Source organism: Ornithodoros turicata, chromosome 5, assembly GCF_037126465.1.
Source record: "Ornithodoros turicata isolate Travis chromosome 5, ASM3712646v1, whole genome shotgun sequence".
NCBI lineage: Eukaryota > Metazoa > Arthropoda > Arachnida > Ixodida > Argasidae > Ornithodoros > Ornithodoros turicata.
The window spans coordinates 78,099,368-78,118,087 of NC_088205.1; the positions used below are offsets into that span (position 1 = coordinate 78,099,368).

Below are 18,720 nucleotides of genomic sequence, written 5' to 3' on the forward strand. Positions count from 1 at the left end.
ACGTTGCTCCAAGGTTAGATTTACGTATTCTGCGGTGACATTCGGAAAGGCGACCGTAAGGCAGGTGAATGTCACCTGTAGCTTGTGCACAGACGGGTCACTTTACAGTAAGGTTGCAACAACATCCTTCAGGTCACGTTTTACTCTATGTAAGCAGCGAGAAGGAGCTGGGGTGAGCTACACACCAGGACACAGACACATAAGCTTTTCCAAAAGTTTTTTTTTAAATTTTTATTTAATGTTTCACGGCTGTTGACAAGGGACGGTTCTTCTGTAAAGAGCAAGGCGATTTCTTCTTCTCACGTCAGCAACGTGGGGAGCAACGGCGGCTCGAAGTAGATATGGAGGGAGTAGAGCAGGAAGGAGGGGGGAGACAAGGGCGGATACTGCATATCCAGGGCCGACTTCAAAGGAAACAGCCGACATCTGTCTAGAAATGCTCACCTCAAACGACACAACCGGTGGTAGGTCTGGAATCCGCTACCTCCCAGACTTCAATGTCATCGCATCGCGAGTTATCAGCAATGAGCAAGCGTTGTATCCATTAGGCCATGCGGCTGATGAGCAGGGTGACGGAAAATACTTCGAGAAAACTCTCCCCCTGTTTTTGTTGTGGGACAACTGTTGCAAGGGGGCACTAGATCAGTTTTGTCGGTCGCTGGTTTACATTAGCGATTTGTACCCGAAACTAAGCTCACTCATTAACTATTGAATAATAGAAAACAACGTGAAAAAAGTAAAAAAAAGAAGTAAATATTGCCACTTGTTTGTTCCAGAATTGCATCTTATCACTATTTCCCCCCCAAATACATCAAATACACAGTTGGCAACCACGTATCATCCAACCACCCTATTCTATCCCACACTCCGTACCGCAAATGAAAATTTCAGGTGCAGTGAGATGTTTACAAGCTGATCATTTTTCCGCCACTCTCTTCGGGTTGTCTAAGCATTCCTTCGCAAAGTACTCGCTCCCATGGCTAAGTACTTATCCAGAGCAAGAAATCAGCAATGTAAATAACAACAATAGCAATAACAATACAGATAATACAGAGGGTAACGTGTCTGTGCTGATGCACAGAAGCAGCAGGGATACACACACACACACACCTACATCAGGACAGTCATCATACACACACACACAAAAGGGGCTATTCAATTGCAGTGATGCTGAACTAGCACTTATCTCAACAAGATTAGGTGCTGTAAAACGACCATTGTGATTGGCGTCCAACCACGGCGTTCCGCTAGCATTAATAGATTCGAGGAAGACCCTCCGAAGATTAATCTCTCGGTTGCCAGAAAAACATGTAAGAAAACAAAGATGTCCTGGAGGTTAGCCAGGGTAGCTAGAACAGTTTGTGTTCAGGGGAGCCAACCTAGGTGAGTACTCAGGCATTTAATCTATGTCAGCGTGCGTTAGGTGACGTTACAGCGCATCTAATTTAAGGCTTGGAAGCCATTTTAAGATCCCTGGGTGTCTCAGAGACAGTTTTTGACGTGTCATAGATACGGGTTGCTACAGGTTTAACCATTTAGTGAGGCCCTGCACAGCTTCTATGACCCACTTTTACTGCAACAAACTTTAATCGCATGAGGGCCATGAGTCTCCTTGTGGGATTTGTGCCTGGATTTGAGCGCTGCCTTCAAGTAAAAGCCTCAAAATGTAGTATTGCAAAGAGAACCATAGAGTCATGTTTGTGGATACTGGGCAATATTCTTCTGCAGGCATTCCCAGTAAAAATAATGGGGCTGAAATCAGATGGAAATTTTAACAGGGTGTCTACCAAACTGCAGCCTTCAAATTCCCTGACTTTTCCAGGTTTTCACTGACTATTTCAAGCAAATTCCCTGACAAAAACAAAAGGGAACTTGGTGCCTGCTCATACGTTTTGATACCAGATCCAACATAAAACAGACCACTTATTAAGTATTAGTGAGGCTACCCTACTTTTCTGCGTCAGAGCTTGTCATACTGGTGAACTGCTACTTGCAGTAACGTTGCTGCGACATCGCCTCTCAACCACCGGTCGGCACTCCTGAATCGCCGCGCATCATCACAGCACTTGTCTGCGATTTTCCCTGACTTCAGCTGCTTTTTAGCCAAATTCCCTGACAATTCCCTGACTTTTCCAGTCACATCAAAATTCCCTGACTATTCCCTGTTTTCCAGGTTGGTAGACACCCTGTTTTAAATACATTCACTGGTTGACCTTGACACCCTACAAGGTACGTGTGGGTATTAGCGCAGTACAGGGTGGGATGGACTGGAAATGCGAGAGGAACTGACCGGCATTCTTCTTAAACTAAGGATCTGAAACTTCAGCTCTAGTTCAAAAGAAGCAGGACCCCAGTACCTTCCCTACACTTGAACAATGTACCTGACTGACGTAAGAAAACTTGAGAGCTTATCAACTGTAGCTGTCAAGGCAGCTTTATCTGAAACAAGAGGCTCAGTGACTATGTGCTATCTGAAGCAAAAATTCGGAGAAAAGATAAGCAATCGGGGAGCACAGCTAAAGCCAGCAGCTTCAAATGCAGGCGAGCTGTGATAACATTGAATGTTGAAGCAGACAAAGGAGCACCAACAAAGTTATGCAGGAATACAATGTGGTCACATGTTAGCCACTGCGCAGATATGCAACCCATAAAAACAAGGAAAACCATCTAAATACAAGACATGCAGCTGGCTCTTGTAAGGAGTGCGTCTTTCTCCATTTTTTTCCTTCTCTCTTTCAACTCGACTCATCCCGACATGTAGTAATTTACAAAATCCAAAGGCTCAAAAAGGATTATATTATACCTATATATAAAAAAGCCCACTACACATAGCACTCTTGTTCGTTCATCCAATGAAGCTGGTGTCACCAGTGATACAGCTTGAGCTGAACCAATGGAGGGTCCCCTCTCAAGCTCAATATGATTATAATGTCCTTTTGAGCCTCAAGGCAGTCAAGGTCAAGGCCCGCAGCTACTGAGACAACATGCATGGGGCCAATCAGGCAAAAAACAAACTCCTGTACTGTGTAGGAAAGGAAGAATACACCGATGACCTTGAATGGGTTCCTGTCAACCCAAGGAAAACTTCGTTGTTGCTAATATCGCAGCTTTCTTTGCCTTTGCTTCCTAACACGGAGAAAGGCACGCGATTGCAACAGAACACCCTGCAGAATATGCCGGTGAAACTGCATCTGACAAGGCCCTGTGCGGAAATGCACTGATAATACGACAATCTGCTAATGTGTTCCACTGTTGCTACATCACGCCACAGCAAAACAACGGTTAACGCTCCGACGTGACGCAGCTGGCAGGGGAATGAGGAAGCAACACGAGTGAGTTCAAAGACATGGACACGTTTGTGTATATTCGGCTGAGGGTTGAATTCCGTTCTCGTAACACGTGCTAAAAATATGGCGACAAAAACAGCGGGGCGATGAACACTTCTGCTGCTTTCGCGGTTCCCCTCAAAAACAGACGAACGAGCGCCAGCCGGAGGGCAGACCTCGCAACCCTTGTACGTGCGCCCTCAGGGACATTTCAGTCGTTCCCCTCCGCCGTTCTCCACGTCTTTCACTTCCTCACTCGCTCCCCTTCGCCCGCCGAGAGAGGCAGACATATTGAAGCGCTCGCTTGAGCCGCTACGCTGACGTTAGCAATGCGCTGCCTCTGTATTGCACCAAAAATTAGCTCGCAATGTCACTGATAGAGTGGACCTGCTGCTCGGCACCCTCAGCTGCTTTCTGTGGAGATTTCTCCCAGTCAATATTCGCTCCCATGACGGATACGCCGCCGACGAGGTCTCGCCAACGAACGGTAAGATCGCATCACCTCTATTCCGCGCAGATGTGCGACGATTCTCAGGAAATGAACCCCACGCGAACGGTTTTGTTTTCGCCAGGAGCGTTAGATACGAACACAAGTCGTACCAGCGTCAGCGTAAGTTCAGAGACGTTTTGCGTGCCTTTGTCCATCGGAGATGAACGACCGTGAAGCAATTTCTAGGCCTAGGCAGCCTGGGGGGCGCTCGCGGGAAACGGGGCAAGGTTTTTGCGAGAACTGTACCACTTTCTGCGAGCCGCGTTATCGGAAAAGCTTCGACTCGACGGAAAGAAAGGGAAAACTAAATGAACACACGAGATGACTGAAGGAGGGCCGGCTGCAGATCACGTTTCTACGCGTTATCTTTCCGTGTGTCTCCATGAGGATGGGGGTAGCATACGTAGTGTGCCCTTCTGCTTATCGGCTGCAATGGCCAGCACGAATTTTCGCTGTTCGCTATCGCAGGACTTTGTCCTACCAGCTTGGTTGCAATAGGGAAGCGCACCTGAGTGCATTTTCCCCGCGGGGCACCGTCGCTTACATTGGCTGTTTCTTTTTCCCCTTCGCAGTGCTGCAAGTGACACAACCATGCGCCACAAGGGGCCTACCAGGGGTTTTCTAACAGCTGTGGCAACTTGTCTTCTGGTGGGCCTCTCCAATGCAATCGTCCCGTTGGGAACCATCGAAACGTCGCATCCATCAGACTTCCCGGCTCCAACACTGCTACCCTGCCCTTCGCAATGCAGCTGCCAGATATCTGGAGAAGCCAATATCTTTGAGGTCTCCTGCTCTGCCATGCAACTGGATGCAGTGCCCTCGGGACTTCCCCCACAAACTACCTCCGTGGACCTCTCCCGCAACAAGATAGCCCGCCTCGACTACGGTGTCCCGAACGAGACACGAGTAGGAAATCTCAGAATCCTCAACTTGCAAAAGAATCTGCTGACTGTGCTTGGCAACGAGGACTTTAGGAACTTTCGCAACCTTCGCATTCTCAGCCTCAGAGATAACGTCATCTACTCCATCCACGAAAATGCCTTCACAGACTTACAGATGTTAGTGCACCTGGACTTGTCGAACAACCGCATCGACCATCTGAAGCACGAGTGGTTCCAAAATCTAAATAACCTCGTATCACTAGACCTTTCGCGGAACAAGATCAGCGAGCTCAGCAACGTTGTCTTCTGGTCGCTGCATAAATTAGAGCGGCTTCAAGTGAGCGAAAACAGAATCCAGTCCGTCGGACTGCTGAGCCTCAAGGGATTGCACTCTCTGCAACATCTCAATGTCACCCACAACCAAATATCCCAAATCCAGGGCGGAACACTTCGAGCCACCTGCAACCTCAAGACCCTCGACATCAGTCACAACCCCATGGTGACTCTCAGCCGTGCATTCGAACATGGCAGCAACGTCACTGCTCTCTTCGCTACACACATGACCAGGCTACGGCTCATCACGTCAGACTCCTTCTTCGGGCTCGAAAACCTCGAACGGCTCCTCTTGACAAACTGCCCATCTCTCCAAGCTGCGGAACAAGGCTCGTTCCTCCCGTTGAAAAGCCTAGAGAAACTCGACCTGAGTTTCAACAATTTCACGACGCTGCCTGCGAAACTGCTCAACCCGCTGCGGAAGCTGCAAGAAGTCCACCTGAGTGGCAACCCCTGGCACTGTGACTGCAGGTTGCATTGGCTCCTGCTCTGGCTACGCGACAACGTCAACCTTCACCTGCTGTCTCCCTCGACCACTTTGTGTGACAAGCCGGAAAATCTTAGCTCCATCACTGTCCTGGATTCTGTCGATAAACACATGGTGTGCGTCAATGCATCCGTCGTCAAACACACGGACTACGCCCACTTTCGCCTGGGCTCATCAGCGCTGCTGCAGTGTGAGGTCTCCGGCAGTCCAGAGCCATCACTCACGTGGATCACGCCTCATAATCTGTCGTTCAACTGGACCAGAGACCGGGGTAATGTTTCGGGAACGGGAAAATTCGCCGTACTCGACAACGGAGACCTCCTCATCAGGCACGTGCAACGCGGTGACAGTGGATATTACAAGTGTGTCGCGGCCAATGCCCTCAGCCGTGCCGGAATCTTCATCCACCTGACATTGGATTACGATTTCTTAATCGATGTAAAGATAGTTAGCATCCTTGTTGGTTGTGCAACGGCGGCTGGTTTCGTCGTCCTCACCGTCATTAGCATTATAGTTCAGAAGATACTGTTCAGGCTCGGAGTGTCGTGCGGAGGATCGCCGCGGGCCCGGCAACTCTACTGCGTGCTCGAGAGTCTGGAAAGCTATCGTTGTCAACAGCTGGAAAGGCTACGGGAACACTACAACGGGCAGGCGAACCGCATCAAGGAGAACTGCGTCCAACAGATGGAGCGCCTCCGCGACAGTTATTCGTCGCAGGCGGAGAGACTACGGGACATCCGCGACTACGGAACGAGCCAGTTGGACCGCCTCCGCGAGAACTACTACGGCCAGGTGCAGCGTGTGAGAGACTACGGCACGGGCCAGATCGACCGCCTACGCGAGAACTACGTCTGCCAGCGCAGCAGGGTGAGAAAATTCAGCGCCCAGCAGCTGTACAAGCTCCGCGAGAACTACAAGCTGCAGCAGCAGCACCTCAACAAGATCCTCGAGAACCTCAACCTCGAGAGCTGCAGGAGCGTCTGCATGCGCACAGATTCCATCGTCTTCGATACGGTGGACATCATCGCGCCCCCGCTGGACGTGCTTCCTCCGCCTCTACCGATCCTCCTCATCGACGAGCTCGACTCCGTGAGCCAGGAGGGGTCGGCGTATTTCACGCCGGACAACCTCTCCGAGGTGTCTCCGGACGAGGTGGCGCGGCAGCCGAACTTTCCGCCGGAGGTCGCGGAGGAGTCGTCTGCGAGGTCGTCGGACACCACGGTCAACCTCAACGACGTCCCGCTGGTCGTTGTGCCGGGGTCGCAGGACACCCGAGAGACCGTGGTGTGACGTAGGTCGAAGTGCTTGTGAACTCTAGCCTATTTAAGAACGCGGAGAAACTGGTGTAACCAAGTGCCACCGTGTACGGTGGTAGCCTAGTCCCAACTAATGCCGAGGTTGTGACGATGGGGTTTTCTTTTTTGTTTTTTTTTGTTCTTTTTACCTTGAGCCTTCATTCAACACAACATGGTTAGGAGTGATTGTGTCACGCGTGTATTCCAGTGGCATGGCACTACCCCCCTCCCCTCGGAGCTGAAGGAATTTTCCGATTAAAACCCACACTTGATGCGATCTCTAGACTGAGTATGGGCTAACAATGCATTAGTGTGCGTTATAACCCTGTAGGAGAAGAAAAGAATTTCGAATGGTAGAACGGCGTTTCGCAACTTAGCCCTTGCTGAAGGGAACTTATGCATATTTTTTATACGGTTTTAATAAACTAGAGGGAGCGGACCATCCTGACGTCTGCCCGACATATCACGCGCCAGCGCTATCTCTCAGCGTACTCTTCCACTGATCTGCCAGGTCTGCGGGCGAGCTTACTGCGTTTGAAATTCGTTAATTTTTTTTTTGTTTCTACCGCTCCGATAGGGTAGCAATAACTCTAACGAGTCTTGTCTGTAGGAGCAAGAGGGGCCGTGCCCCTCCTTACTGATATAGATTAGTTTAGACTAGGTGCACTTTCGCGGTACCCAAATGCGCTATCTGGCCCGCTTCCCTGTGTCAGGCGATTCTGTGATAGGATAATGCATGTGACCACTTTTTGCAACACTGGATTGTTCGGCCGTGTTTTTCGACTTAACAGTGGGGGAGATTGGAAGGGTACGTCCTGCCTTTTTTTTGTTATGTATGTACATATACTCGACTTAGTAGTTGGAAATAAAAGGATTGTCATAAGAATGTCACTAGCATTTCCAAAGCATGCAGGTATACTGCAGCAAGGACTCTGCAGACCTTTCACGTTGACACTGCCATCGATATTGACTTGCCGAAACCTTAATTATTCCTGGAGGTTGCACATGGCAACAATTTTTATATAAAATATTAGATATTTTATGATATTATTTTACGGGAATATAACAATAGTCTTAGGCTTATCCTTGCACGCAGGTGACCAAAGTCTGACAGCCCATATTGCAGCAGTTATTGAATTAACTGTAAAGGGGGGTTTCTGGCAATATTGAGGGTACTAGCATACTATCTGTAAAAGGTAGTGCTGATCTTTATAAAGTGGGGCATTGTACATATCACAACTACGGACACGTTCGTTTATACTTAGATCTGCACATTTTTAGACGCATGAAAAATAGATCTAAAACATAAAACATTGTTTCTACAGCACTAACAGAAACTGTGCACTGAAATACGTGCATTTGCATAAACAAAAGCACACCATTATGATGCCTGGGGCACAGCTGCCCCTTTCACAATTTCCCTTTTTCATGAAAAAAGCATCTCCTCTATATCAGCAAATTATTTCTTATTAAGCAAGTGTCAGATAACCTCTATAAGCTCCAATGAACACTCTCCAGAATCGCAACCACGTTCGTCTCTGCAGGATGACACACGTAATTTACGGTTGAACAGACTGAAAATTTTACAGGTAATCTTAACAACCATGCTAACTCTACTTCAGTATGCCTTTCTTTGCAGTGCAGTTCCTACTATTCTAAGAGAGGGCCTTTCACTCATCATAACTAACACAGAAAAAATAAAAGATCGAATATCTATCACACGCTTGTATTCAGTAATGACCCAGCTATGATTAGTGACATTCCTGGGAAAGTTAATCAGTGCAAAAAACAGTAGTGGTGTTCCCAAACAATTTGGATTTTCTAGGCATGCTGTGATCAAGCACTAGGCACACATGCTTGTATTCTTCCCTTGTTATGACCTACCAAAATAGATACAGTGTGTTTGTTGACAAATATATAGAGTCACGTATTGTAGGCACACAGCATGCCTAAATCAAACGTCAGCGACACTCCATGTTACACAATTGAGCTGTCACTGTCTGTGACAATATCAGTGGCTGAGTCGTGAACAACACACAAACGCGTGTAGTAAATATCACGTGACTGACAGGCCCCACATACAATACGACACTGTCTTATACACTACGCAGAGAAGACTTGGCTTTCACTTTGGTTAACCGGATTGCCAAGCTATTCAATGTCACTCATTCTGCATTACAACTAGTGATATTAAAAGCCAAATTTTACAAAGCAAACACTTGCTTTCATTGTATCACAGCAAAACTGAAATAATGTGTAAAAAGGAAAACAAAAACAATCATGCAAATTGGAACAGCGATTGCTCAAGGGTGTACATCATGAAGCATTATTTAGCTTAGTTAGTTACTATCGCATTACTGGATAGCAAATATCACATTTCTGGAAGCCATTCTGGAAGTATTTTGTTGTACTCTACGGTCATTAACTGCTGTTGAGATTAGAGTAGTTATTTGATTGCAAATTACCTGCGGAGGCTATACACAAAATTGCGTTCGATAATGCCTCGTAATTATTTAGACAAGTGCGGAGAACAAACCGCCTCTAAAAACCCAGTTTTCATTCTAGGGTGACGTAAAAATTAAGCAGCGGCTCCACTGCAGATATCGGAGGGATGCGAGACAAGAGCGAGTGAGGACTGATAAAATTGAATTCTAGATATTTGGCCGCAGAATTTCTGGAAATATTTTGTACGGTCGACCTTAATGGTGTAAGAAATTATACGACACCAGCCGGAAATTTCCCTCATCGGCCCGTTTATCACTTCCTCAATTTCTGCAATATTTTGTACTTCAGCTTACGCTAGTATTTTTGTACAAGCGGTGGATGTCCCACAGGATATGCTTCTTTCTAAAGTTTATTATCACCATCATTCTATGTCATTCATAGGAGCTGTTGCTGTCGTCTGCTACGGTAGCCGTACGTCTGCTTCTGTTCAAAATTCAAATTTGCTTCGCCCAATCACGACGTAGATCTCGCGGGCCGATGAGTAGCGCCCCTAGCGGATCGTGCGGACGAGCTGCTCATGGGGGTTGTCGATTATGACATGGTCGTTATAATCTAGTAGGTCGTGGTCACTACACCCCCAGTAAACCCTTGTTAACTCGAACTCGCTTATCTCAAATTTTTTTTTTGCGTTCCGATCCTTGTCCTAATGCTTCCTATGTATTTGGGCCCTTCTAATTCAACATTGCTTTTTTTTGCCAGAGTATGGCATATCTCGAGTACAGATATCTCCAAATTCCATCACCAGTAGGTCACCGTACCTACTGCTGATAAGATGCATTCTTCCGTTCCCCAGGCTAGGTCAAGGTCAAACCCCCTTTCAGTCCTGGTTACTCACTCTCATCCCTGCAACATGCCACCAGCCGTGGCTAGGGTTGCCACCTTTCATAGTGAGAAATACCAGCTGAGGGAGAGGAGGTGGAATAGAGGGAAAGGAGGAAATGTTTGCGGGAAAGGGAAAGTGGGTGAAGCGTGGAGAGTATACAGAGAGAGAGGGAAAGAAAGAACGAGCGTACTCGCTCAAGACAACAATGAATAATAATAATAAGAATGAATAACTAAGAAAACGACTGGTGACTACAGAGTTTGTTCCGTGCTCCAGATTTATTCAAGCTGTAGTGGAATGTTGAAAAGAAAACCCCGTAAAAGCCCCTATGAAAGGTGTTGAGCTACAAATACCGGCAAAAGGCTGCCGGTATCACCTTCCTACCGGCAACCGGCAGAGCGAGCAAATAACCGGCCTGGTGGCAACCCTAGCTGTGGCAGACAGACCGCACTCCCTTTTCCACTCCTCCTCCTCCTTGTCTGCCATTCGTCCGAGCGTCTCAGTTTCGTTTCATTCTTCGTGGGCCTCTGACGCGATGGCTGAACAATGCGTGTGCAAGTGCCTGACTTTGGAGCGGAAGGTGGCACTTATCAAAGGCCTGGCCATCAAGTTCATTAAGCATCTATCATGAACTGTTTTGTTCACTTACGTTTCATAATATAGTGCATTGTGGTACCATCGTGGCAACGTAATTTTCGCCGTTTGCTTAACGCGAAACCCTGCTTATCTCGAAAGATTTTTCCGGTTTTTACAACTTCGAGTTATCAGGGGTTTACTGCAGATGTGTGTATGATAGTGAGGGAGAACCGTTTCCGGGAGAGTACTCAGAAACGGCAAAAATCATTTCATTATCCGTTTTAAGCCCACTGTGATTAACTTGAAGGGAGACTTCGGAAAGATATGAATTTTTACTCTGACTAAAAACATTCTGGCTCGGTAATTCAGACAGACTTTGTGGTTTTCCAGAGAGCTGGCAAGCGTAAGTTCAGTAATCGGCTGTATTTCAATATGTGACCGTTGTGCAATCCTACCAACGAGACTCGGAACGCAAAGGTCATCGAGAGTAGAAGTGCACCATATTTCCCACCCAGAGGGATGCCTCTTACATATAGTGGAGTCTGTTCGTGGGATTTGTGCAAACTAGCATCCGGTGTGCACAAATCGCACCAACTTTCTCCACTATATGTATACAGTGGAACCTCTATATAACGAATTTGTAAATGCTGGCTCATTGTTACGTTAAATAGAGAAATTCGCTAAATGGAACACGCCGAGTGAAACAAAGATGGCCGCCGCCATTACCTGCGCCGCATGTACCGGAAAACGCAATTTGTCATAGAACAGGTATCCTGCCATGAAAGGCACAAAATATCAAGCTTTATTCATCAGAAAACGCTAGGTAATACGTAACTTATGCACAATATCGCTCGGAACGTTCGTAACTTTCGTAACTCCGGATGGCCTCTACTGCTTTCTCCTTGTTCTCCCTCTGCGCTCGAGAGTATCAACGTTTCTTGGTTGGTTCACTTCCACTCGTGACGCAGATAATGCACAGTTCCGGGAAGAACGAGGGTACACCGCCGTTGAATACCGAAAGGAACGTGAAATGGGTACTGCTATGTTTGTTGTGTAGCATAGTTTTTGTTGGGATGTGTTTCTCTCTAAAAGGAGGAGGAAATGTTGTACCATAACAAGAACACCGAAGTTGATGAACTTTGGTCGGTCGGTGCGCACCAGAGTTGTACACGTTACTCGAAAAAAGTAATTGATTACAATTGCTGTTACTACTACGCAAAAAGTAATTCTTTACCATTACAAATTACTTCATCGAAAATGTAATACGTTACCGATTAAAAATGTAACGCGTTACTTTTCCCGTTACTTTTAAATTGAACCATAGCAAAGCCAACAAGCCTGCAGTGAATGTAACCATGCAGATCTTGCTGCAAATTCTAATATGAGACACCAACATACTTGATAAGTGAAATTCACAAATACATTTGAAAGCAACATACAAAATGCATACACGGGCTTATTACAGATTTATATACACATTTAAAACAACATCGAAACATCCCCTTCGTTTTGTTACTATTGTTATGTTCAGCCGGCATAATTTATCAATACAGTCACCTATTTTACTGTTGCTCCAGTAGGTCATGGTTTTAAGTGATTAGTATCATATTACTGTGGTGTGCATGGAACACGTGTGGACTAAAGATGGGCGTCACAGTGACCTCTGCATCATTGCTAAAGTCGAACTCGTGGTGGAACAAGAGAACAGATTGGCTTGCCGAAAAGAGTTGCCATTGTTGACAGAAGGTTAAAAAAGTAATCGATTACTCAGTAATTGATTATCAAGAATTATAATCAGATAACTTGGAAAATTACTCGCTCACAAAATTAATTGATTACGTTAAAAAATTACTGGAAAAAGTATTTGATTACTAGTAACGCGTTACATAAAACTCTGGTGCGCACGTGCCTTGTGCAGTTGTTCAACCGGGGTTTTGCGTTTTTCACAGAATAAAATACGTTACGCCGGGTTGCTGCAGCCGTCTCTTCTTGACGATCGTAGATAACGACAGAATCTACAACAGGCATACATATCACGTAGACGTTTTGCGCTGATGGAACTTTGACCGGCGGCGCCATGCTCATTCTACCACCGTCGGCGTCAACGGTGCGAACAAGAACAAGTAGAAAACGGCACAAAACCACAAGCTACTGCCATCGGCATCAACAAAACCAAATTAGAATTAGCGAGAGGCCAGCAACACGCGTTTGCGTCCAAAAACAGGTGCGAAGAGGTCCTCGGCCTCTCGCTGCTTTCGAAACGGCGTCAGCGCACCGAAAATTACCGGCGGAGGTGCACACGTCTACACGCTCCATTTACGGCGTGCCTACAGCAAGTGACAACCGCAGAATCAACGAAAACTCGCGTGAAAACAACGTAGCTGGGAAGGTTTCTCCGCCTCCTCTTCGTCGTGAAGGGGAAAGAGACGGAGCTGAAGGCTTCCGTCGCCCAGAGACTTTGTCAAATAGAGGCAACCAAATGAATGTAGTATTTCGTTAAATCGAGCGCAAAAACACATTGGCGCCTATGGGGACACGTATAAACAGAGAATTTCGTTAAATCAACGTTCGTTACTGAGAGGTTCAACTGTAGGACGTCTTATAAAACTCACGTACGACAAGAATGAGCTCACAAATATACGACGCTGAATGAACGAGGCAATGCGTAAAACAGACCTTTGAGGGTGTCCTATTCCATACAGTGATTTGATGTCCGGAGTTGAGGAGGTTCTTGACAATGCCCTGACCCATGTTTCCCAGGCCCAGGAAACCAAACTTCATTGACGAGGGGCTCACCCGTTTCTGTTTCAAAACTTCTGACACTCGTTCAATATCCAGTGGTGGTGTCACCTGCAGCGCAGACATAAAAAAAGAAAAGTTTTTTTTTTTACTTTTCACACCACCGTTGTAAAATCAGTCGGAGCGCAACTACTAAGTGAGTGCCTGTACGGAGTGCCACATACACGTATCTATAACTGCAAATAATCTAATCCCACAATTTGTGTATTCACGCATCCATTATCAGAAACGGACGTGGGGGACGGAAATGATGAGGAGAGACGCAAAAAAGAAAAGATGGAGGAGAGAGAAATGGAGGAAAGCAGAGCATTCCGCCATGAAGGCACTCCCTCTCCCAATGACCAAGGTCAGAATCCACCACACAGACAGAACGGTAGGTCTCGGCTGGTGAAGCTGACAAAGTTACAGACCAGTGAAAAGCTCTGTTATAATATTTCTGTTGCCGAGTGTTTATAAAATCGAAACGTAACGAGTGGCTTCTGTGGTTACACATTTAGTAAATGCGCCTTCTGGAATGAATTTCGAAGTGTCACCGACGCCCCAACACCTCAAGGAAATGACAAAATGGGATGTTGACAATACATTTAAAAAATGGGCGCATTCATTCTTTGTAAGTTACCGAAATTAATATCGAGGCCGAAAAATTTGTTCACGAAAGTTTCAGTGTATGCGCATGCCATTCCTGTGGTGTTTTCTACGCAACGGAGGAAATAACAGTACTGTACTGTAGAGCCCTGCACCATCCGCGGATATCCGCCAGATACTTGCGGATTCGGATGAAAATTTAGAACTTCCTGCGGTGTGCGAAATTATACCAACATAGGCTTCCCGCGGACCTACGAAACGTGCGGATTTTGCGGATTGGATGCGGATAACGTCTGTGCGGATGCGGATGCAAAAAATCTCATCCGCGCAGGGCTCTACTGTACTGTACTCTGACATGCAGGAAAGTAAACGTGGCACAAAATACAATATGAAGATATGCCTGTCTGCGAGCCTTCAACAATACTGACAATATTTCGTTAGACACACACACAAAAAAGGTAGCAACACTCACGGGCCGTGCAACGTAAGATGGTCTCAGCAAGTTGGAAGCGGTCTTCGAGGAAGAGGACGTAGAGGACATTGCATTGGAGGAAACGTGAGGCACGCTGTTCACACTGTGGTTGGGGGGTATGGACGAAGAGGACTTTTCGGATGCCTTGGGCCTTTTCGTGGAGCTCGAACCTGTGCTACTGCTCTCGGATGCTGTCCGCTTCGCCGTTCGGTGAGAGTTGTCGGACTGTGCAGAGCAAGCATGACCGCGTGTGTCTCAGGTGCATTGTTAATCTAATGATAACTAACCTCATTTATAAGATACGAGCAAAAATAACGAGTGGAGCCCGAAGTTTTCGGGAAATATTTTTTTTCTCTAAATTCGGGGGGTAAAAAATCGGGTAAATAAACATGCGCACTTAATTCGTGCGAATTCGGGTGAAAAAACTTATGTGTGCTAAATTCGGGGTGAAATCGGGCTCGGTTACTCCAACCAACTGTAGTGGTTTGGTACGAACGGTGATGTAACTGAATTTTTCTGCCAAACAAGTGAATTAGTGCATTCCTACAGACATCCCAGTGAGGGCAATTTGCCAGGTAAAAATCGGGTTTCACCCTAAGAGAGGCAACCTCAATTCGGGGTGCAAATTCGGGGAAGAATCGGGTAAAACCCTAAAACCTCAGGCTCTAATTATATGCAGAGCCTGAAGTTTTAGGGTTTAACCCCGATCCTTCCCCGAATTGAAAGTTGCCTCTTTAGGGTGAAACCCGATTTTTACCTGGCAAATTGCCCTCACTGGGATGTCTGTAGGAATGCACTAATTCACTTGTTTGGCAGAAAAATTCGGTTACATCACCGTTCGTACCAAACCACAACAGTTAGTTGGAGTAACTGAGCCCGATTTCGCCCCGAATTTAGCACACCAGAAGTTTTTTCACCCGAATTCGCACGAATTTAGTGCAATGTTTATTTACCCGATTTTTACACCCCCCTCCCCCCGAATTTAGAAAAAAATATTTCTCAAAAACTTCAGGCTCTACACATATTACAACCCCATTCTTAAGGCCTCATATTCGAGGTGGACAACGTTGCATTGTACGCGGCCAACACCACGCTGTCAGTGAATGTAGCGTACCAGTTTTCTCCTTTTGGGTTCCTTGGGCTCGGGCTTCTCTTCGGAATTTTCCTTCTTTTTTGCTTCGGGCTGGGATAACGACAGGAATGGCTCGGAATCGTTTCCTTCCACCGTGCTACGCCGGCCCTGGAGAACAACGAGAGATGTTCCGTCATGTTCCCTCGAAACATCCGCATGAAACCTGTTGACTGACAAGAGCTTAAAGGGGTCGTGACACTTTGCTCCAATTACGCGAGGCAAAACGTAAACGACGGCTACAGTCAACCTCCTTTACAACGAAACTCAGGGGACAGCAAAAAAAATTTGCAGTAAAGGTATTTTCATTAAAAAGGATGTCCATTATTGGACCTATAGGGCTCCAGCGGGACCGCAAAAAAATTTGCTGTAGTGGTATTTTCATTAAAAAGGCGTTCGCTATAAAGGAGTTTGACTGTACTGGCATTGACACGAACTTACATTTCCAGTTTTACAGAAAAAGGGGCGTCGGATGCGTAGAAAATTGGCGCCGCAAAAACCGGGACTCCAAAATTGCCGCAAAATGTCACGACCCTTTTAACCGGTTCCAGGGATGACACACAAAAGCTCTCGCATGCAAGAAGCTTTCGCGTTAGGGTTCCCACTCAGCGAAGACCACACCAACAACAAAACGTCTGCGTCATAGTAGAGCAAAAACGAGAGAGAATGCATGCGGCAGCTGCAACACGAACGAAAAGAATGATGAGAGGAGATAAAAATTAAAGCACTGGTCTTTAGCCCGTTTCACCCCGCGTCTTTACATTGTTGGCGCGCGACAAATTAGCTCCAGGAACCATGCACGGACACCAAAAAACACGAGTGGGAACCCTCAGACGGCAGGGTGCTGCCCGCCGAATGGGTGATCGGGGGAAGGATGATTATGGGTGCTCTGGTTGGTGGCATTTTCTATTCACCTTGCTGCTCTTGGTGGGAAAAGTAGGACGTGCAGAAGCACTCTCGATTTCTGAACCGTTAGGAAAAATTGTGGCTAACTCCTCGTCAATGCTGGGCAGATCGGAGGTCCTGATTGGCTGCTGCAAAGAGGCACACCAATGTCAGTCTCGCGACGGACACCAGGGTTCCCACTCGCTTAGAAAAGAGGGTGAAAGAGAGGTAGAGAGAGAGGGGGGACAGAGAGGGAGAGAAAAAAACACTACAGAGCGGGAGCACTACACACACGTCCGCTCAACACGGGCTCCCTCGTTCCTGGGGAAAAAAATCTTCCACTTTTTTCCTGGCAGCTTTCATAAGACGACTTAAAAATGTGTACGGACAGGTAGTTAACGCTGGCAAATGTGCCCGGGAACTCTACAAAATACAGTAAAACCTCATTAATTTGACCCCTCCGACAATTCGGAAATTCAGACCGCCCGCGCAAACCCAGGCAATCGTGTGTACAAAAGTGCAAGAATGGACGCTCGCTAATTCGGAAGCATTTTGGAGCGATTACGGATAATTCGGCGCTCCCAACATTCGGTCACGGGCCTGTGGGGCGAACCTGACAAGACCAAGTGTTCCAGCCTCAGAACATCAGTTTCTCTCCTGACAAGACCGTTCATTTGGTGGCGCCGGTGAACAGCAGCAAAGCGAAATGACGAAGCACCCATCGCCATCACTATGATCATTGGCATCAAGTGGTGTCTGCCTTTCGGCATAGAGACCATCAACACGTGTTTGCGGGTGTTTGTGTGTTGTTTGGTCTCTGCGGTCTCGAGGACTTTAGCAACGGCACACCCAACAGCGTTCAGGCGCATCAGCACCCATCCGCGACGGGTGTTTTCAACGCGCAGATATTGTCACGGAAGCAAACAACGATTACGCAGTTTTTTTCTCTAAATAAACCTGCATTCACATAGACGGATATAACTGGCATTTTGTTGTTCCTTTCGTTATTTCGACATTCGGATAATTCGGACGTTGGTCATACGTCCCGTTAGATCCGAATTAACGAGGTTTTACTGGTAGTTTGATGTCTGAACTCACAGCATAACTGTAGGACCTTTAGATCAGAAACCCAAAGTACGGTTGGATGCTCGACCTTGACATGCTAATTCTGAACATAAAATTGGAGTACAGTATTATATTAATTAAATAACAATAATATATTAATTAAGTAAATATTAATACAGTACAGTATTAAAACTGAGGGCACTAGGTAGTGTAAGCAAAAAAGTGGATAACTTCACTTTCATCTTTCGATGTACTTTCTTGATGTCAAAAATGTTAATGGCATAATAATGGAAACTGGGCATTGTGAGGCTTGTGTTATGTTTTTCCTTCTATGTGTAATAGTAATGTGCAATCCACTAAAACATCAAGTGCAAAGTTCAAGCACCATGCCTGATGAATGCCATTTACCACAAATTTGCAGTTTCTCAGCTTGACAGGCATTGCATAAATCTTAACATCGGTGCTTTTCTCTTTTATCGGTATCTCTTTTTTGTATCCCCTTGTATTGCAACACTAAGCTTCATCAGCTATGCGAATAACCTCACTTGGCTAAGCTGTCAACTTGTCTTGGATTTCCAACCACGCTTTCCAAGGCCCTGCTCCGCACGATTATATCATCCTTTCATGCGGTCAAAATCTTTGTTTTCGTTCAACACACTGTGATCTTTGAATCTGACCACGTGGTGAACATCCGAGGATACTTTTCAGACAGGAGACGTTTCTGTTTGATGTGTATCACTGTAGTGGAGAACAAAGAACCCAGAACGTCTATTCTACACAAAAATGGTGAATTTCCATGGGAAAAAAACCCAGTCATTTGTAATAACATAGTATATCCATGTGTTGCATGTCAGCAGTGGGTAAACTATAGTGATGCTCACCTCGGGCAAGGTTTTGACATAATCTTCAATCGCTTCAACCGCTTCCTTGAAGCTTGCAGTCTTGCTGGATTTTGAAAACTGATCTTTGCTGCCTTCGTATGGTTTTATCTGATCTTCTTGGATCCAGGCACTGCAAAGAAACAGATAGCAGTGTCAAGACGACGCAGGTTCAAAGGGAATTTGTGAGT

At 46.3% G+C, this 18,720-nt stretch overlaps 2 protein-coding genes across 3 annotated transcripts in view; one reads left to right on the forward strand and one right to left on the reverse strand.

The window, feature by feature from the left end:
- Positions 1-18,720, reverse strand: part of LOC135394876 (cytokine-like nuclear factor N-PAC) — a 31,092-nt gene that overhangs the window by 11,086 nt on the left and 1,286 nt on the right. The window contains exons 4-8 of one of the 2 annotated variants that reach the window (XM_064625915.1): positions 18,533-18,662; positions 16,616-16,735; positions 15,687-15,812; positions 14,573-14,797; positions 13,393-13,566 (exon numbers count right to left, since the gene is read on the reverse strand). In XM_064625915.1, coding sequence (XP_064481985.1) covers positions 13,393-13,566; positions 14,573-14,797; positions 15,687-15,812; positions 16,616-16,735; positions 18,533-18,662 — 775 coding nt within the window. The remainder of the gene's footprint in view (positions 1-13,392; positions 13,567-14,572; positions 14,798-15,686; positions 15,813-16,615; positions 16,736-18,532; positions 18,663-18,720) is intronic. The other variant, XM_064625916.1, reaches the window with a different exon arrangement.
- On the forward strand, positions 3,504-7,089 carry LOC135394875 (leucine-rich repeat and immunoglobulin-like domain-containing nogo receptor-interacting protein 2). The gene is made up of 2 exons (XM_064625914.1): positions 3,504-3,813; positions 4,389-7,089. Exon 2 carries the CDS (start codon positions 4,408-4,410, stop codon positions 6,805-6,807), a length of 2,400 nt encoding a protein of 799 aa, XP_064481984.1. The 5' UTR covers positions 3,504-3,813; positions 4,389-4,407; the 3' UTR covers positions 6,808-7,089.